The sequence below is a fragment of the Platichthys flesus genome, chromosome 22, assembly GCF_949316205.1.
Source record: "Platichthys flesus chromosome 22, fPlaFle2.1, whole genome shotgun sequence".
In the NCBI taxonomy this organism is placed as follows: domain Eukaryota; kingdom Metazoa; phylum Chordata; class Actinopteri; order Pleuronectiformes; family Pleuronectidae; genus Platichthys; species Platichthys flesus.
The window spans coordinates 1,862,755-1,884,181 of NC_084966.1; the positions used below are offsets into that span (position 1 = coordinate 1,862,755).

The 21,427-nt window shown below is 45.9% G+C and overlaps 1 protein-coding gene across 2 annotated transcripts; it reads right to left on the reverse strand.

Annotated features, from left to right (window-relative positions):
• Positions 1-5,456: 5,456 nt before the first annotated feature.
• Positions 5,457-21,238, reverse strand: gpd2 (glycerol-3-phosphate dehydrogenase 2 (mitochondrial)). Of its 2 annotated transcripts, XM_062380714.1 has the most exons (17): positions 20,715-21,238; positions 18,370-18,479; positions 16,036-16,207; positions 15,490-15,614; positions 15,309-15,406; positions 14,879-15,042; positions 13,148-13,312; positions 12,689-12,833; positions 12,006-12,199; positions 11,754-11,888; positions 11,505-11,680; positions 10,182-10,313; positions 9,915-10,073; positions 9,713-9,825; positions 9,558-9,636; positions 9,335-9,433; positions 5,457-7,724 (listed from the first exon to the last, which is right to left on the reverse strand). In XM_062380714.1, exons 2-17 carry the CDS (start codon positions 18,469-18,471, stop codon positions 7,599-7,601), a joined length of 2,184 nt encoding a protein of 727 aa, XP_062236698.1. In that variant the 5' UTR covers positions 18,472-18,479; positions 20,715-21,238; the 3' UTR covers positions 5,457-7,598. The 2 variants fall into 2 exon arrangements, with proteins under 2 accessions (XP_062236698.1, XP_062236699.1); XM_062380715.1 differs by lacking the exons at positions 18,370-18,479; positions 20,715-21,238 and adding an exon at positions 17,496-18,355.
• Between the last annotated feature and the right edge of the window lie 189 nt (positions 21,239-21,427).

Here is a 21,427-nt window from a genome sequence, read left to right on the forward strand (position 1 = left end):
GTGCAGTGTCCGTCTTCATATTTCTACATATTTTCTCTCATATAAATGACACTGTGTCTCTTGACAACTGAAACCATAAGATGAGGTCAGTGTGGCCTTGACCTTTTGACTTTAACACAAATACACAGTTAGACAATCCGAAAACATGCAGTTATTAGTGTAGTAGATTGGATTTGATTGGTGTTACATTGGACATCTTGTATGGGTACACCAAAAAATATATTTGGTTTCACATTCTAGATGGCATAAGCAGAGACATCAACTCAGGAAAAATATTTCTGTAGAAAAGAAAGCCCTGTACGTGTGTACGTGTGTATACATACGTACGTGTGTGTATACATACACTCGTACAAACGCGCTATTGAGACGTTTTGTTTTTTATCATATATTCTCAGAAAGGACTGATGCATGTACTGAGACGGGACGTGAGGGCCTACTCTGCGTGCTCAGAGTTCAAGCCCAGCAGGCTGCAGCGGGCCTGACATATTCCGGAACAGCAGCACAGTCTTTGGATGACTCCTCTGAAGATGAAAACATGGCGAGGTACTTCTCCACTGATGAAGAACTGTGAGGGCTGTGATTAGCTACACTCTCTTGCAACAAGGCTACTCTTGCTACTCCCTGGCAGCCTTAAGAAGGCATTAGCTTGCTGTTGGGTAGCTGTTAGCTTCAGCATTTGTAGTTTTTAGCGGCCTGTCTGACGTTTATGTTTAAAACAAAAAAATCAGAGGGAACCATCTTCATAATTTAACACTATGGTTTGTTTGTGTGTCCTTCAGTTCTTCTCAAGAGAAGCAGTACAGGTGTGCCTCAGCTCCACGGTCCCTCCTGCAGCCTCCGCTCCTGATGCTAACCTCATGTCTCCATCACACCAAGCAGCAGACCTGGAGTTACAGACCTTTCTCCAGAGCTGCTCCCTCCCTCTGAAACCCCCCTCTCCAAAACACTATTTGTGGCGTTTTTAAAGTCTTATTTGCATGAAAATTGTTGATCATAACATTTCCAGCAGATGCCTTAATGTAATGTTTTTTGCACAATAAATGACATTGTTCATAACATATTGGTATTTCCTTGCACTTCTACACCATGATATTGTCAGATAAGATGCTGATTACATTAAAGCAGTGAATGCTCTGCTTTAAGCAACATAAACACACAATGATCCAATGGATCTGAAGTAGAATGGGCACATAACATTCTGTAGAGAATGCCTCAGTTATTGAAGTCAGAAAATAACTTTCTTTATCTGAGGTTCCAGTCATTTATAGTCACAGCAAAGCACACAGGTCTGGTTGTCTAGGGACACCCATATCATATTGTTTAAGATGTGTAACATCAAGTTTGTGTATCAGTGCAAAATACATACCGTCATTAGTCATTGTGAGATTGTGAGATGGTAACGTCGTTCCAAGTGGACCAACGTTGCCATTGAACGTTTTCTGATGAGACTGGGTTGAGGTGAGGGGTGATGCAGCACTAGAGGTGTTTTTGTTTATAGCATATTGACACCAGCATAGATTAAAATCACCTTCTGCATGTATGACACTGCCTTTTTAACCATTTTATTTATATATTTTTTGCATATGTCCCGTGTTAGAAACGTCATGAACCTGCACGAATGCACGCAGAAAATCATGCAGAGCAGTGGTCACAAATATGATCATTGCCTTGTATGTAAGAAGTCCCGTGTACTCAAATAAATACCAGTACTACACAGTATGAAGTTGTGCATCTTACGCTCCATCAAATACTTCATATTAAAAAAACAAGGGAATGGAATCCATCAACAAAAAATGCTTGATTGCCTTTATTGAAAAAGCAAAGTGTTGCAACCATTTGTTTGTGACATAAATTCATCAGATAAACATTAAAACTCAGCTAAAAAATCAACTTCTCTGTTTGTTCTGCTGTGAACCACAATGTTTATCTGTCTATGAGTATGACACAAACGTATTTACATCAGTTACGAACCCGTTTCAGAGTAAAAGCACTCTAGCGTTTCACCTTCTGAATCCACTCATTTGTTCCAATGAGGCACTTGAAAGCAAGCACCCGGGATGGGGATTAGTGGTTTAGAATAGGGACCATTAGATTCCGTTAAATTGCATTATGAAATGTTTGAGCTGGAGGAGCCAAATTTTCAGCCTCATCTACAACCATCAAAAATATGGTGTCAATAAATATGACCAAAAGTTATTTGGGGAAATTAGGCTTTTAGTAATTCTAAAATAATGTACTCCTCAGTAGTAAAGACGACACACTGTGGTACAAATAGCTTCATTAAAGACTCATTAACTACTCCAGAAATAACACACAAAACACAGTTTGTTAATGAAGTAGAAACATTGAAAATAAAATAGTCAATTCCTTACAAAGCCAGAAATGCATTCCCTGATAGACAACTGAAAATTGCCTAACTGTATCTGTTTATGTCCCGCGGAGGATCACCATGGTATTGGTATGGACTTTCTATGCAGTTTCCAGTCACACATGCACGAAGCAGCAGGAGATTCTCTGCTTAGAGGCATTCACAACAGCAACAACTCCTTGGCAGGGGTGGTGCAGCAGGCAGGGGCAAGATGTAACGTATTCATTCTGCTGCAGAGAGCACATGTTTTACATTGACCCCCACGTCTTGAGGCTCTCACTTGGACATTTGCGTTCACCTCCTCGAGAGAAAGTCCAGAGGGTCTCCAGAGTGCAGTGCATGTGTACAAGCAGCTTTAGATGATATAGGTTATATTTTACGGTAAACTCAAATACAACAACAAAACAACAACTGTGACCATTACATTCTCAATAATATTGTCAGGGCTGAAAAAATGACAAGTGTGGACCCGAAAGCACGACAATGAAGCAGGGTTGGAATAAGCAAACTTCTTGGTTTATTAACGTAGCAGGGGTCAGAAGCCAGGCAGTCAGTCAGAGAAGGCGAACAAATCCAGTAAGGAGCAGGCAAGACGGGAGACAGGAAATAGCAGGCAGGTCACAACGGAGATCAGGCAGAAGAAAAGTCAGGAGGGTAAACGCTGGAAGGCTACTTACAAACTCACTAAGATATCTGGCAGAGGACAAAGGAAACAGGCAGTTAGATATACTGGGGAGACTAATGACTTGATGGAAGGCAAGTGTGTCTCTGGGTGGGGCCGGTAAAGGGATATGTGGAACGAGGAAATGCAGAGGGAGTGGCTGAGTTCTGAAATGATATTATGATTACTATATACTATAGTATACTACGCCAAGAGGGTAGTCAACCCTCTTGGCGTTCGAACCAGGAAGTGAGGAGCAGCTCCGTTTCGCTCCTCCTCTGATGGTTGCTGGGCAAAATGTTCTATTCATGACAAGCCTTGACACAGCTGACACCTTGTGGGTTGAGGTTGTTGTTCATTGGAGTAAAGAATATTGTGTTCCTGCTCTATCGGCTGGATCCTCTAAACCAAAACAAAGTCACCCTGTCTGTCCCCCAGCACTATGACCCAAGCCAGCACAATGGTCTCTTTATGCAAGGCCCGCAAAAAAGAAGTGGAAATGGGAGCCATTTTGAAACTGCCAGAATAGAAGAAAACATCATCAAAACTCACTGTCAACACATTTCTTAGTTATATTGTTTACATCATGACAATTATTAATATAACACATAATCACTCCAGTTAAGATTGTGGCCAAGGCCAAATATGCATGAAAACAAATACACAACTTTTGATTTACTCCCATATTTGCTGACTTAACAGGTTATTTAATTTGAATGAAGCAAATTTGCCTTTTGTGTCCAGATTTTAACATTTGAATCACATCCGGTAATTGTGTCTGAAATCACCTGCTACATTGTGAGTTTGCCATTTTTGTTATTCTGACGGAATGTTCAGAATGAAGTGAGAGTTTGTGTTTGTAACTCAAATTACACAATTCAAACAATTTCAAAAGATTCCTGAGCTTCACTGACTTTTTAACATCAATCACGTTTATCAGATTTAAATAATTTAATATCTGTTTTACTGCGGATTGGAACTCACATCTATGTCTCTCACTAACCTCATCACTCTAACGGGGAATTGAACTGATGTTTTGAACACGACACTTCACCATAAACCGGTTTCTGAATGTAAACCAATGTAAAATCCATGGAACCAACATCATCCAGGGAGTCTCTGAACAGCTAAGGCTTAGTCGTCGCCTTGTGTTGGTTCCTCTCTGCGCTGGTTTGACATTAAACAGGAAACCATTAACAATCCTCTTCCCTCCAGTCGCAGCCGACAGGTCGAACCTCCTCCTGACTGGCAGGCGTCCATCGAGACGCAGCCTCAAAGGGTTTCCGGTGGAGACGCTGGAAGCTGAAAAGCCTGTGAAGGAGCGAGGTGAAGGTCACACTGAAGGTCACAGAGGAGGTCACAGAGGAGGTCACAGAGGGGACTGAGCCCTTATCTCACCTCCTTACACATTTCAGGGTTCAGCCGACATTCTCTCCCTCTGTCACCTCAGCATCATCACCAGTCCTCCCAGTCGGGACGGAGGCATTCAGGGTACTGCTTCAGAAATTAATACAGTATTTCATGATTCCTACACATGATTTTTCAGGTGTTTTCAGTGTCCACGTGTCTCCAGAACAGAGACAGGAATCTGAATTCATTACAATCATCCCCACTTTTCAATTAGCGTGCAGGCGGACACCTCAGCCGTCCTCCAGAGACAGAAACAGAGCATCGGTGGTGATGTGCAACATTTGTCCCATCATACATAACAATTAACTGCCCCCCCCCCCCCCCACTACCGTACTTTCCCAGGGACGACGGCTGCAGATTGTAATATGAGCCCCGGACTCAAAGCTGTCATTCAAATCTCAGTGTGACCTTTCAGGAGAAAAGGATGTTTTCACTCAGCGTGTGCTCGAGTACTTCAATCCGTGTGAGAGCCAACCTGAGCGGGGGGGGGGTTACACCTCACAGGAAACTGAATCCCTCCAAACGCAGCCTCCATCAGGACAGAGATGATGTTTCTATTTACACCGACTCTCACTTCATGTCACAAACACAGGAGAAGTGAAGCAGGATGAAGCACAAAGTAAAGGAAACATCTCAGGACGACGTCCAGCTACAGGCTGCTCCAGAGCTCAATTACAATTACTAACAAATCTACTTCATATACAAAGATATAAATAAAAGAAATGGAGATTATATTAAGATATTTCATTCACTAATTCAATTAAACAAACTATCTGCAGTTGAAAATCATGTGATCTGATCCAAAGCTCCAGATCTAAATGGACCTTGTGGTGAGACACTTGAGGTTCTCAGAAATAAAAGAAATAAAGACAAATACATATTTCAAATGATTTGACAGAAGAAATGAGACAATAAACCCCAAACAAATAAAGAGAAAACAAATGCTCGTGTCCGGTTCCCGTCGCTCTGACGCCAGGTTTCAACCACGCTCACAAGAAACACACAAACGGCACAAAAGCTGTTCAAGCAACCGGAGACATTTAATGACACAATGACTTTGTTTCCTTCGCTCGTGTTTCACACCTCACGACTCGGCCGCTGCACGGGAGGAGAAGAGCAAGAAGAACCAGCAACATGATTCTCTTTGAGTCGGGAGGAGGCTGAAATTTCATCCTGCAGGAGACAATCAAACATCGGGAAGTTTGAAGGGATGTCTCACTCTCACACAAACAAACACAGAGACACACACACACACACACACACCTCAGTAACAGTGCGTTTGGTTCGTGGAGGGAATGGAATGATTCGGTTTACTGCATAAAAATGATCAGAGTCCAACAGAAGATCTGCATTTCCTCTTGAGAATAAACGTGAAGGCAATAAGGAAGCACAGTGCAGACACATACAAATACAAGCCTTTCAAAATAAAAGACTGAACACAGGCCTGTGGTGAGGGGGGCAGAGTACATATACTTAAATATACTAAATCAAACACATTTAAAAAGGGCTGGGAATCAATTTGATCTTTATTTTATTTATTTACCGGCTACAATCCTCATCAAGCGCTTTTCGTCCACCACAGTTATGCACTTTTTAAAATTCAGAATAAAATAAGCGCACAATTAAAGGTGGGAACATAAGATTCTTCCAATCCATAAATTTTACTCAAATATTGATATTTATTCCCATAATATATTTTTTTTAATCATCCAGATTTCAGTGAAACCCCAGCCCTTCAAAATAAAAGTCCCTTTTGGAGTTACACGTCTCTATTAACCAAACTACTGTTTATATTAAAACACTCGTCCCTTACAACAGGCCTCAGTTCTCACACGTATAAACATACAACACATTTCCTATTATAATAACTCTTATGAATGATCAATATCTCAACATTACTTCCTGTATTTGTTGCACTTGCTTGTGACACAGGGTGAAAATAGTTAAGTGTCATATCTGAGGCACGTGAAGGTAAATCTCTACATTCAGACCCTTTCAAAGAAGAAAATCACCAAACTCTTTAAAACCAAACATGCAACCACATTAATCTGCTTGAAGGTTCTCATGACCATCAGCTGACAGCATGCAGGTTATAGACCCGTCCCTCCCACTGAGTGTGCGTCAATACAGCTGCTCAATCTAAAGAGAAGCAAACACTAAATAAAATAAAATTCTTTCTTAAAAATGTAGATTTAGCTTTGAATTATTTAGAGAATAAAGTTTACGTGTAGCAATAGAAACATCCTGATTTAGAGATGCACTTTTAAATATAGTTAAAATCTACTATCTCTGCGTATGAGGAGCAAAATAATAAATATACAAATATGGAGAGAACAGTAACAGCAGTGATTGAGAAGCTAAAGCTTGAAACCTCGTCATGTAAACGTCAGTAGTTCGGACAAATAGATGTTAAATGTTTTTTACATTTAACCCTGATCAGTGGTTTAAAAACCCTAAAAGACAAAGAGCAGGCAACAGAAAAGGTTCAGAAACGTCTCATAGTGCTTTTGAAAAACCCATTAAATATCAAATATTAAACCACTAGTGCACAGATCAGAAACTACACACTGACACGTCAGTGAGGATTTGATTTACAGGACCTCTAAAGTTCCCTGGAGGGACGTTGTGTGTTTTCTTCGTCTCTGTCAGATAATCCAGATATTTGTGTTAATCACGTTTCAAGTGTATTTCTCTTTTGTCCTTTCACACGAATCCTCTCCAGGAAACTTTGAGGGAAACAATGAACCCGTGAAATCAAACGTGACCAAAGACTCGAACGCTGCGTCGCGTCGAGGACGGTTTCACTCGGCGCCGTTTACAAAGAATAAAGTTTCAGAGAAGGAGTGCTGGAGGCGCTGCAGGGACAATTTAAACAGTTTGAAAGACAGAGTAGAACACAGGTTGTGTGATTTCTGAGGCACCGGATGTTGAAAAACATACAAAAAGCATCGACTCTTGAAAATCGGCCCTGGATCATCAGCTTCTCTTTCCCCCTCAGGAATCAGGAGTGTCGCTGAATCCGACCGCCCCGGTGCTTGATTGCTGCATTGTCATTCAAATAGCACCATTAGCATGTTGCTGTTGTTGCTGTTGTTGTTGTTGTTGTTGTTGTTGTTGTCATTACCACCTTCTCCTTTGCGTCCCTTGAATCCGGCGTGCTCAGACTCCGCCCCCGCTGCGGTCCACCGACACCGGGCCCCTCTTATCCAGCGTCTCCTCCGCAGTCTTCATCAGGATGGCGAGCCGGCTGTCCGACACTTGGCCCTTCTTCACGGCGCTCATCAGCTGCAGCACAGAGCGGGGGGGGGGGGGGGGGAGAAGGTTAACTTGTCACACTGGCAGGAAATAATTACCAGTGTGTGAAATCCCCACAGACTCCAGAGGCGTGCGACCACCGTCACGTGTGAAACCAGCACCAGCCGTGTTCTTCACGTGTCAAAGCTGAACCAGGCGTGTGACTCGTGTGTGATATTCACCTTCTTCTGCTTTTCTCTTATTGTCGAGCAAATCCCATGAAAGGAGCAAACACGTGTCAATTGTCTGTATTTTTTTAAACAGTTGTCTTTAATCTTACAAATTTAATGGAATTATTTAAAATGATTTTAGAATCTTTTATTTATGTTATTTATTTGCCTCCATCAGATCTGTAAATAAATAAATACATTTAGTTTTAACTGAATCTACAATTCAGGACTTAAATAATATAAAGGAATTGTATTGTTGATGTTTTCAGCTACAGAGATAAATAATTTCTACTTAATACATATTTACTGATTTATTGATTTGGTCTTTTCAGGGGATTTGGTGACAGATACACGTGAAGTCACCTCGTGCAGCTTTAACACTTGTTGGATCAGTTTTTAGTTTTGTCAGTTTTAAAGTGTTCAGGAAAGTTGTGTATCTTTGTTGTTAATGGTTGTTGACTCAGGAGGATGACCCCCCCCCCCCCCCACTGGCACTTCACTACCTGCTTGTTGTCCCTAAGTCGTCCACGGCCGGTCGGAGCAACACAAGCAGAAACAAACATGAAAACACACAACGTGAATTTAATAAAGATCCAGCTCCTTCAGGTATTTTGACTCCAGCTGATTTCTGGGAAAAGACTCGCCCACTAATGAGCACTAACCCCCCCCCCCCCGAGTTCCAGAGTGACGACTCTGTGAGGAAGTGATTTAGCAGCGGACGCACTTCAGGCCTCATTAGACGATAACTCCTCTCTCACTCTCTCATTAGTCTCATCAGCTCCAACCTGTGGCTCACACCTCACACCTTCACGTCTCTGCTGGACACTTTGTTTTTAACCACAACTCCAGACCAGAGAGAAGGAGGCAGCGAGGAACACGAGGAACACCACTGAAAACTCACGACTGAAGACATGGTGGGGGGTTTACTGCTGCTTGAGAATTAATAACTATTTATGAAAACTAATATTTGGTGTATAAGAATCTCAGGATTTGAACCAGGCCACAGAGGACAGAAGAATTGGTGTTTGGTTTTAATCTAGTTCCCCTCGTCTGTTCAAGCTGCAGATTCTTTATCTTTATCATATTTTTTAACTCTTACAACGAAGTCGAGAGGAGAAAATATTTGTCCGTTTCCCGTGTGACAACTCGTTTTCTTCACTTTGAGCCGAATCCTCCGTAATTCAAAACATTCCTGCCACGTGTGGATTTCTCCTGGAAACAGTCGATGAAGCAGAAGATGTTTGGGACTGAATCCAAACTGACCTTCACTTTCTCTGAGGACACAGACCTGTAGGAATCATTATTTATATTGGAAACACACTGAAATAGTCAAAATGCAGATTTCTATCTGCCTCAGGATCAATTAATCATCATACTTCTAACATGTGTTCAACATGATGATCATTCATTGACTCAACATCTGTCACGTACCTGCAGGAACTCGTCGATCTCTATTTGTCCGTTCTTGTTGACGTCGACCTCGTTGAGGATTTCATGAAGCGCGTTTTCGTCGATGTGAACGTTGATGCTCTTTAGAGAAGAGGGGAAAAAAGGAGGATCAATAATAGATCAGGAAGACGTGAGAGGAAGGAAAGGCACGAAGAGAGAGAGAGAAAGAGGGAGACAGAAAAAGAGAGAGAGAAGGAAGGCTTACTCCTAAGACCTGCTGGACGTCGACCGTGGTGATGAATCCTCGACTCTCTTTGTCAAACTTGTGGAAGCGTTTCTTGTATCTGTCAAACAAGCACGAGTTATTAGCACAGAGGTCACAGAGGTCGACCTGGTCTGAACCAATCAGCATCTCCTGACCTGACGACTTCCTGGTAGTCCAGGTTGATCTCGGACGTCCTGGTCAGCTGCTCGGATCGAGACCTGTAGCCCATCTCCTGGTACAGGAACTTCTTGGCTGCCTCCAGTTCAGCCTGACGTTCACACACAGAGAGAGAGAAGTGAGTATTTCCTCTTCACTGGATCTCACATGGTAACAGATGACCCTTCAGTGGACACACACCGTGGTCCTCTCCTGACTCCAGCTCAGCTCCTTGGCCATGATCTGGACGATGCGTGGCAGCGCCTCGTCGGCCGCCTGCACGTTCAGGAAGCCCAGGCGCGTCCGCCGGGCGATGACGTCGATGGCGGTGCAGGCGTACTCCTTGATGGCGTACAGCACCTGAGGAAGAACACACACACACACACACACACACACACACACACACACACGGGTGAGATAAAGACCTGTGACACACAACTGAGGCCTCTCCGTGGCGTCTCACTTCACCTCGCTCTCGATGTACGGGAACTCGGACACCAGCCGCTTGCCCACGATCGGCCATCGCTGCCCTGTGACCTGAGCCATCTTGGCCACGTCGAACGCTTTCCCTCCGTACGTGGCGGCCAAGTGCTGAGCGACCTGAGCCCAGAGAAGAGGAGATGAAAGAAGGAGAAGAGGAATTACATAAACAAGGTCCTGACAGAAAACAACATGTTCAGTCAGTGGAGGAGACAAATAATAAAATACAAGCTTGAAACACAAATTAAAATAGAGAAATAAATGAAGACACAATATTGATTCTGTGTTGGATTACTTGAGTTTTGATTTGTTGCCTTCCCACGACCCTAAAGTCACAGGTTAAACAACACGTCTCCTTCGTGTCACAGGATCGATTCCACCTCCTCGGAGCCGAGCGATAAACGTTAGCGCCACCGCGTCGATGCTGCGTCATGTGTTACAGAACAAGAGAGCGCTCTTTGCTATTCAGATCGGGGGGGCTTGCCGATCCTGTTCAAAGGGCAAACGTTGTCCAAATATCAACAGTGACCTTTGAGGAATATCCCAGAGCCGCAGCCGGATGCCTCTAATGAGCAGTAAGTGCTCTGAAGACGCTCTGGCACTTTTTCTTCCTGAAACAATGTCCTACTGGCTTTAATGAAAACGCTCAGGCCAATTATTGGAAGGGTGGCGTGTAGCTGATGTAAATCGATGCGCCCCGACTTGATGCCAGTGATACACTGCTCAGCGAACAGAGCGTCTCCACGTGTGTGTCCAGTCTTTTGTGTAGAAGAAATGTCAGCGTTGTTACAGCAGCGGCTTTAATGTCAGATCCACGGCTGCTGAGGAAGACAGTGACTGTCTCTTACAGGCTTGTTTGCAGATGAACCTGTGTGTGTCTGTGTGTGTGTGTGTGTCTGTGTGTGTGTACAGTAGGTAGTTAAAGGTCTCCTCTTTCTACACCTCACTGCGGTGAAAATGTTTTAGGTAGACACAACTGTTCTCGGCGGCGCTGCTGCTGCTGAAGAAATAGTTCCCGTCTTTCTAAAGGTTGAATCCTGATGAAGATATTTTGGCGAAAACTATTTCATGAGGAGCAGAAACGTGAAGAGCATCTTTGTGTCTGTACAGAGACAAGAACCTGAACCTAGGTCACCTTGAAGGGTTCTCATGAAATGTTGTGGTTGCTGTGGCTGCACAGAATCAGTCGTTCTCTGGGGCTTTACTCTCTGACTCTATAGTGAAGATTAAACCTTCATGTCATCTCTGAACTCATCTGGCTTCTGAGGTGGAACTCCTCTGGTGGGATTGTCTGTGTCCGTGGTGTCTCACCTCCTGCTCCAGGCCGTAGTCCTGCACCAGGCGGATGTAGAGCGTCGGCGTCCAGCCCTTCGCGCCCTCCAGCATCAGACCCACGGTCTTGCAGGGTTCAGCCGAGAGGCCGTGAGATTTGATGGCAGCGTCCAGAGTCTCCTCGGCCATGGACCTGTAGGTTGTCCACTTCCCACCTGGACGAGGACGGACGCGTTAATATCAAAAGGTTTGAAATTAAATAAAAACATGATCAAACCTTCAACTGACCGGCGATGGTGACCAGGCCGCTGTCACTGATGCTGACGATGTGGTTCCTGCAGATGGACTGAGTGTCTTTGGAGTTGGGGTCGGTCACCAGGGGACGGATGCCGCTCCACGCTGCCAGCACGTCACCTCGCCGCACTGCGACACAACAACACAAACACACAAACACACAGTCACCAGAGGGAATGTTACAGAGTCAGAAACTTCTTCTTCTTAAAAACAAGGACAGTGACTCTGAGAGAGGAAGCCTGGTACCTTCTACGTCCGGGCTGAGGTAGTTGCGGACCTCGTTCAGGATGAAGTTGATGTCGTCCTCCCCCGGGATCGGGTGAGCCGTCACGCTGGTGGGGCTGTCCGTGGTGCCGGCGATGGTCACCTTCTCCCACGGCAGGAAGAAGATGACCCGTCCGTCGCTTGTGGCCGGGTCGAGCAGACCCATGTTGTCGGGACTGTCGGATTCATCACGGAAAACAAAATGTATAAGTGGCAGCAGGTTGAGGTTATTACATCTAATTACTGAACGTGTCAGGTGAAGCTTTGAAGACAGGGAAAACAAACAGGGAGCGAATGAGGAGATGATCAAATTGAGGAGTTAGAGAGGAGGAAGGAGGAAGAGGTGTGTGGGGGGGGGGGGGGGGTGGCAGATCGCAGCAGGAGGAAGACGAGAGAATTAGGTGGTTGGCATTTCTGCCGCCGCTCAAAGGGCTCGCACTCCCTCGGGTTTCACTCAATAAGCTGCGCTGAACTTTAAAAAACCTCAACTTCCAACAGAACCGCTCTATCGCGCCGCTCTGTCTTAACCAGAGAGCGTCGCTCTGTGCATGTGAGTATAGGTCACATAACAGTTTATCCAGCTCGGCGTTTACACAGAGGAATGAGAACACACTGGAATAATGTGCGCTGGAAAAGAAGGGAACTTAAATAAAGATGAATGTCACCTGTAGTAGCCGGGGATGACGATGTGGACGCCGGCGCTGGGCTGACAGATGTTCATGGTCTCCTGGTTGTCCATCTTCCTCACGGAGTCGGTGAACGGGCCGGTGGCGTTGATCACACACTTCGCCTTCACGTCAAATTCATTTCCTACGAAGACGGACGATTCAAATAAGTTGTAAAAACATATCGTGGTTAACTGAAGCTCTCGTTGACCTTTGCCTCTAAAATAAAACGGCATCATAAATGACTTTATAACATTTTATATCTAACAATAAAAAGTAGAAGCCGGGAGGAAGATTAACTTCCTACGAATATGATTCAGTTATTTTACAGTCTTTAAACAGAGCACTTTGAAGAGGGTACATGTGAAACATTGTTTTCTGAAAGCTGGTACAGATCACTGATGTAAATCTAAATGTTCCTCTAACTGGAGCGTCAGGGAAACCTCGGCCACGCCTCACCGGTGATGACGTCCCTGCAGCGGGCGCCGCTCACCCGCTCCTTGCCCGTCTCCTCGTCTTTTGTCTTCAGCAGGTGAACCACCTCCGTGTAGTTGGCGATGGCGCCGCCGTAGCGAACAGCGCTGAGGGCGATGGCCAGGTTCATCCGGGCGTCGTTGTGCTGCCCTGCAGGGGACGGACAAGAGGGAGGATTGAGTTTCTGAATAATAAACAAAGATTTACATTAGTTTAGTCTTAGTTTGAATCATAAAGAATGATTCAGTCCAAACCGGTGCCACAGGATATTAAAGATGTTTCTACCTCAGGGGTCAGAACATTAGAAACACCTCAGCACCGACACTGAACCACAAGACGACGCTGCAGCAGCCCTGAAACCAGCAGCTCACTCAGAGTGCACGGAGGAGCGAGGCCCTCACACCTCCCCCCCCCCCCCCCCCCCCCCGTGTCTGAGAATAAAAGATGCTGCGGCTGGTGGCGGTAACCAAGACAGCAGGAGAAAGTGGCTGCTGCTCCGCCGGCCCGACCGCCGCTCACCGCCAGGAGAGAAGGTCAGATTTCCAAATGTCACGGGCGTGATTGTTCCAGACGGCATAATTGGAGAAAAGACGCCCCAGCCCTCCACCAGCCCTCCACCAGCCCTCCACCAGCCCTCCACCAGCCCTCCACCAGCCCGGCCCTGTCTCCCCCTCAGAGCAGGTGGCGCTGGAGGAGGAAATCAAACATGTGCTGCTTCGCACCAAGGAAATGCTCTTTCCCGTTTGTCCAGCCGGCAGCAAATCCACTTATTACTGAGATAAAAACCTCCAGTTGGAATATAAAACTTCTATTTTCCTTCATTTAAAAAGGCAGAAATGTCTTTGCATTGGTGTATTTCTGTTTTTCTTCATTTAGTTCTGAGTTCAAGATTAATATGTACAATTTCAAACCTCAATTACAAACAACATCTGAGGATTTGTTGTTTATACATCAGCCCAAATATCAGAAATCAGCCAAATCCACATCAGCCTGGCTCTCGACTAATCTGCTGTTCTTAACTGTGAGATACAATAAACAGTAAAATCCTCAAATCTAAACAAAGCTGTGTGTGTTGTGAGACGACACACACACACACACACACACACACACATCACCCGCAGACACAGTTGTTCTTTGGAGTGGCGGCGAGGAGACGACGCCCGGGGGGGGGGGAATCTCCTCACACTCAGGTGGACACTCAGCATATGTAGGATTCTGGACCAGTGGACATGTGGACGCCTCAGGCAGGATTCACATCAGAGGGAGATCTCTAATCTTTCACTTTCTCTAACAGGACCCGTTGTTCAGGCTTCTTAGGAATTTAGTTTTTCAGGTTGGCACTCTTAAAGTCAGGTGTTTCTTGTCCAGTGAGTTTCCCTCTAAAGTAAAGGTCAAATCAAAAAGAAACCATTTGATCCTCTTGAACACTGGTCTTTTTAGTTTGGGTGTTATTTATTTTACTTCTTGGCTTTTAGCCGAGTCACAGTTGAACAATTAGAAACTTGGCAACAGGGACACTTTATTTATAAAGAACATTAAGCTCTACTTTCAAATCACCTGTTCATTTCCAGTCAAAAGGAAAAACCGTGAAAGGAGAGAAGCAGCAGCTCTGACCTCCTGTCGGTGTTTACGGAAATAAAGCCAACGTGTTCCTGTTAGATTTACTCTCCCAACACAGTCGTGTCTATGTGAACACACACCGAGCCGGGGACTCACCGTCGTAGTAGACGATGGCTCCCACCAGCTTGTCCTTCTTCAGCATGGGGAAGTGCTCCAGGGCCTTGGTCTTGGTGAGGACGTAGCTGCTCTTCAGGCAGTGGATCCCGGCCACCAGGTCGTACATCTTGATCCCCGCCCAGTAGTAAGGCAGCTGCCACCACCTTGGAAAGGAGCATTTACATCATCATTTGAAGACTTCAGCTGTCTGTCCTCGTGTCCTGAACTCACTTATATTCATACTGTGGACTCTGGAGGTAAAGTGAGTCGTCCACTAAGTAGAGGGGGGGGGGGGGGGGTTGTATAATCCTCAGCTAGTCGGGCCACAGATGAAATGTTCTTGGGCAGGTTGCAGAGCTTCACATTCCCCCTGAAGCTAATAGTGAGTAGACGATAAGACTGGAACCTTCTACCAGAGTCTGACACTCACTTGTAAACAGGGAGCATGATGGGTAGTGGAGCCGACAGGTGAGGGGCGATCTCCAGGAGGTTGGCTCGCTCATGAAGGGCCTCTTTCACCATCATGTACTGATGAGACATAAGAAATGAGATGAAGCAACAGCGGCAACAAGGCGAGGATGAAGAGGAGGTGTGAGAAGAGGAAGAGGAACCTGCTCGTAGTCCAGCTGCATGATGGCCTTCTGGAGGTAGCGGACGCCTCCGTGGATCAGCTTGGTGCTGCGGCTGCTCGTCCCAGCGGAGAAGTCGTTCCTCTCCACCAGGGCGGTCTTCAGGTCTGAGGAGCATCGTGTGAGATGAGTCACAGCACTTTCAGAATAAAGTTTCTACAAATCTTCTTCTGCAGTGAAGTTATTTATATCAACCGAGCAGAACTTGTCTAAGTCGAGGAGAAGAACGAGAGAAGCTGCACTGATACACAAATGTTTTATGTGTTGAGATAAATGTGCATCAAGCTAAACAGGGGAGAGGGAGAATATCACAACTCCCAGTTCTATAAACTGTGGAAGTGTGGAACGATCAAACCATTAGGTGTATTTCCAGTGACGACCTTTGCTCTTCCGAGGGAGATCATTATAAACCGTCACCATCCGCCCGGGCCTCTCCCTCCACCAGGACAATTACAGACTTGAAACCTGTCTGGTCCCTGGGGGGGTGTGGCAGTGTAAAGCGGTCAGAGCAGCCGACGGTGAGCTTACTGCGCGTGACAGCGTCTAAGGCACATCCTGCCCCCGTGGCCCCTCCTCCGATCACCAGCACGTCAAACTCCTCGGTGGTCTGCAGCGCCGCCAGCTGCGCCTGCCGCGAGGGCAGCTCGTTGGCGAAGGGCGCCTTCAGCTCGGCCTCCGCCGCCACGTGGGACATCCGAGTCTGCTCGTGACACAGGAGAACACACAATGAGCACACAACCTCGCACAACTTCAAAGTTAATAGAGTTCTATGTTAGTTTCTATGTTGAGATCTATTTAAACATCTTAGATATAGCAACACTTGCAGTTTGAACCATGAGAAGCACACAGCATGCACTGGACTGTGAGATGGGCCGATGCATCATTCTGAATCATGCTGACATCAGTGTGAGGATGCATCTGGTTGTAATGGATGGGACAGGATGTGTGAACAAAACCATAACCACTGGAAATACATCCACTGGTATCATGATGAGTGCAGAGCAGCCGGAAACATATAAGTTATCATGTCGTCTGTATCTGAAGTCGATCAATTTATCAATCAGGAATCGGCTGCTATGAAACTTTCACAGAATTAACAATAGAGAAGTTTAATGGTTTAATTTCCTAATTCAACCGTTATATTTTTCTTTTTTCTTTTTTAAACTGTAGCATAAACCTCAATAACATTTACTACGGGTTTGATAACTTTGCTGATTTATCCTTTTACGTATAAATATTCAATCTCAAACTGATTTTCTGAAGCTGCTCTTCGCCGAGTGTGAGTTAATAACTGTGCTTATGATCTCTGGTTGTTCCCTTTACTTCACAAGTGTTGCTACAAACAATAACAAATTATGGTTAGAAGCAAAGCAGATCATGCTACAGGATTAACTTCTACCTGCTGCTGCAGCAAGCGCGTCTCAAACCCACCGAACCAATCCGACTCCAGTCCGTGGACTTCATTAAAACCCATTGTCTGACTATCAGGACAATTCACTTTACAGATATAATCACAGCTACGAGGGGAACACACAGCTCCTCCGCTACGAGGACGTGAATCACACCTGTGATGAGATATTTATTCATTTTCCGGCTGATTGATTGATTGCATGGAGCCGCTTTGAGGCGAACGCAGCGATTTGACTTGCAAATGGCCGCAGGCGTTTGTAATTGAGGCTCCGCAGCCACAAACAAGGAGATGATATAATCATTGTCAATTTTTGGATGATGCAAACAGACAAACAGAACGAAGCCCAAGCATGCCCCCCCCCCGTAATCAGGTTAGGACATTGAGCGGCACAGCAAAGCCCCTGCTAATAGCCAATCGGCCGCTGCCTTGCAAACTTCTTCAAGCCAGAAGCCTTCGCTACAGCAGACAAGACGGACATTCCTCTCAGCAGCAGTGCAATCACTGGGATCAGGCGCATGCATGATTATCAACTATTGTGAAATAATTAGATTTCATCAGGGTCGACTTCTTTGCTTACCAATCCATGCTTTGGTGGAGGGGACGACGGTGGACAAGAGAAGACATTATCGCGCCGGGACACAAAACAGAGTTCACATTAGGTTGTACAGTCAAATAGAGTCTGGCATGTAGTGGAGAGGCCTGTTCTAAAAGCAGGCCTGCGTGAGGTCAGAGGTCAAGGGAAGAACAGCTGCTGGGCGGTTATTTATAATGAAGAAGATCCGTGGCTCGGTTTGGAGACTCGACCAGAAGACAAACGCTGGGTTTCTAATGTTGGACCTCGACTTCAACCCCTCGACAAGCACCTGACCTGTTGTTCTTCATCACCGGAGTTGATGAAGAAGAACACACGTTCCGGAGGATGTCATTTAGAGACGCCGGTGACTTTCAGCTAGAGCTACGTTGGATCTTTTCTGGTCTTTATGCTAAGCTATGGTAGCCACAGTGTTATCCACAGTGACTCAACTTTTGACTGCTTGTTCAACCCCCCCCCCAACATCCAATTCAAAGTTTGATGATCAAGACAAACTCGTCGGACTTGAAAGTAGAAGAAAAATAAAAACCTGATGAGAAAATACATTGAGTTTGATGTTATTCATTGTTTCTCAGCAGATCAGGACCCAGTGCACGTGGCCTCGTGCACGGCATTCTGTAAAGAATAATACAAATAAAGAAAAGAACAGAAACCTTCAGGGCAAAAGCAAACACATTCCAAAAACTAGAGCGGACTTGTGGTGAGAGGCAGCTCCTCCCTCGTGGAATCAGGAAGGGCACAGCCAGGATTCATGAACCCTCAACTCAACTCTTGCAAACTGAATTCATGCGAGAAATACAAGAAGCAAAGATGTGGTGGAATGATCACACAAGCTCCAGGGCGGCTTCCTCCAGCTTACCTTCATCTTCCTGTACTCGATTAACTGCGAGAGGCCAAAGAAGGTGGCGGCCGCCCCCCCGCCGATGATCGCGGTCCGCTTCAGAGTTTTCCTGAACGCCATGGTCGGCGCTGCAGGAGTGAAGTGCAGAGAGGAGACAGAGCGGGGACACTCGGGTTAGAAAGCTCTGACTTAACAGAGGAAGCAGGCGAGTTAAAGAGAGGGAGTCGAGTGTGAGCGGAGGGGGGGGAGGATCTAAGACGCTGCAACACCATAACAAAGATTCACATGGGGACGACGCCGACAGGAAGCTGGTGTCAGATTATATCACCTGTCAACTCTCAGAACTTAGAGACCAACTTCTAACCTGTTACACCACAACTTCATTACACAGCTGCAACTTCCCCCGGTGTCCCTGTCCCCCTTATTAAGTTTTTAAAGTAGTAAATAAAGAAGAGGACACCTCCGTCCCTCTGGAAACTCACCACGCTCGCTTGTTTTCAGTTGTGACATTAAAAACACTACATGATCAGACACTTCGATTGGTGGAAATCACTAAATGACAGATGACTCGATAATGAGAAGGATTGTTTACGCTCTGATAATTAACTGTTGTGTGCGACGCATTAAGAGTCGGTGATAAATGACTAATTACACAGATGACATTTAGTTTTCACATAAGGACACTTTGAAATATTCCTGCAGAGTCCCCGCAGGAAGTATCATAGTTAGAGCTGATTAATCAATTAGCCGATTGAGACGTGATCAATTAACAACTCATTTAATTGGTTATTTGGACAAACAAACTTTCTCTTGTTGCAGCTCATCAGTATGAGAGTTCATTTACAGTAAAAAGACTTCATTTCTGACTTTATAAACTGTTCTGACCTTTTATTCTAAACCGATTTAATCTTAAAAATGACTTGATTGAACAATCCACTGATTGTTTAAAACCCAGATTCACTTGCTATAGAGTAAAATACAGTTAATCAAATATAAAGACTATGACTTAAAACAGAGAAACTTGCAGCTTCAACTTGTTCGATTATTATCTGCAACTGGGAAAAGTGTATTCCCAGTTTAGTATAAGCGTCTCTATATGAGCCTGTGTTGCGTAACGAGCCGAACATGACACCAGGTTGAGGCCGAGGGCAATGGGCCCCTCCACCCCCCCCAGAGACACGCCCCAAATATCTGCATCCGCACCGTGATGCACGTGGATCCAGAGAGTGGACGCACAATGAGGCAGACTCACTGTTCAACTCAGCCACAGATGGCCCAAATGTCAACAAGCAGTTTGGTCTGAATAATTATTACACAGAGAATTTGCACCAAACATCTGCACATTACTGACCAATTTAAAATTATACAATTTTAACTACCAGACAATTACCTGAGTCAAACATGTTTCTCTACAGATAATATGAAAGGTGTGTATTATGTACATACCCTCAGTATTTTCTGGCTGTATTTCTCATTGTATTAGAGTTTTTCGACGTCCTTTTCATAATTTAACGTCATAACGTCCTGAGTCTCCTCAGTGTGGCCTCAGGGATGTTTCCTATCATAAAGACGAGTCACATCTAAGCCTGTTATTCCTGTTTCTCGTCTACATCTGGAAACCTCTGGACTCTGGAGCCTGTGCATTGTCCTCCTGAACACAACACAACACAACACAAACCCACTCAGCCACAGGCCTCACGTGCTCACACCCTTCCACCGGCTGCTCATTACCAAACCCTGCAAAGGCCAAATATGACAATAATTAGCCCCGAGCAACCTGGTGACAGGAATCTGCTGACGGCTGCAGTTCAGGAGGATCAACTACTGGGGCTGTCTCTAATGGTTGACCACTCCTCTTCCTCATGATGAAGCTGGGGTGCCCCTCCTTCACCCTCCTCTTCCTCATGAGGAAGCTGGGGTGCCCCTCCTTCACCCTCCTCTTCCTCCCTCACAGAGGAAGCTGCTCGAACACCAAACTCCACATGTACAGTGTTTCTACTGTGTTCTCCTCTGTAGGAGCAGATTAGCGTGAGACCAGTGTTCCCAGCAGCTTGCACGCGACCTGTGTGGACGTGTTGTGTGTCAGCACCGTGTTGTGTGTTAGCACCGTGTTGTTACAGTGGATTAGCTGCGTGCTAACAGGAATACGCGCTTCACGAGAGGAAACACCCCCCGGACAGGAAGCGATGGAGGACGTGAGAGTTCTCGGTCACCTCTCGTGTCCTTCCCTGACAAGGAATGGTCGCTACGTCACAAACATCAACTCTCACACTTCCGGCTTCTCTCCGGTTAAACCTCGGAACAGACACACGGTCACACTGCGACGGGAAACGGGCGGAAGTCGCTCGGGTAGCGTCACTTACAGGTTTGTGGAGGTGAAGCTGAGCAGGACTCGCGACATCAGCTGTTGATCTAACGTTCTCTGCGTCTGACAGCCACAACCAGGAAGTGCACACCCAGGGGCGTGGCGCCGCCCGCAGCCAATCAGGGGGCAGCGCAGGGGCGAGCTCGTCCAATCGTGTTCGAGGCGACGTAATGGGAGGGCAGGGTTGCACAATGGGGGTGTTCTTCCTTCTTCCTCCTCTTTCTTCCTTCCTCCATCTTCCTCCTCCTCCTCCTTCTTCCTTCCTCCATCTTCCTCCTCCTCCTCCTTCGTCCTTTCTCCTTCTTCCCCCTCCTCCATCTTCTTCACCTTCTTCCTTCCTCCTTCCTCCTCCATATTCCTCCTCCTTTTTGTTCCTTCTACTTCCTCCTCCTCCATTCATCTTCCTCCTTCTTCTTCCTTCTCCTTCCTCCATCTTTCTCCTTCTTCTTCCTCCTCCTTCTTCAGTCTCCTTCCTCCTCCTCCCTCACTATTCCTCCTCCTCCTTCCTCCATCTTCCTCCTTCTTCCTCCTCCTCCTTCCTCCATCTTCCTCCTTCTTCCTCCTCCTCCTTCCTCCATCTTCCTCCTTCTTCCTCCTCCATCTTCTCCTTTCTTAATCCTCTTCCTCCCCACGTCCATCCTAGCTCTCCACGTCTTCCTCCCTCCATCCCCTCTCCTCCTCCCTGTTCTCCTCCATCCTCCCTTTGCTCCT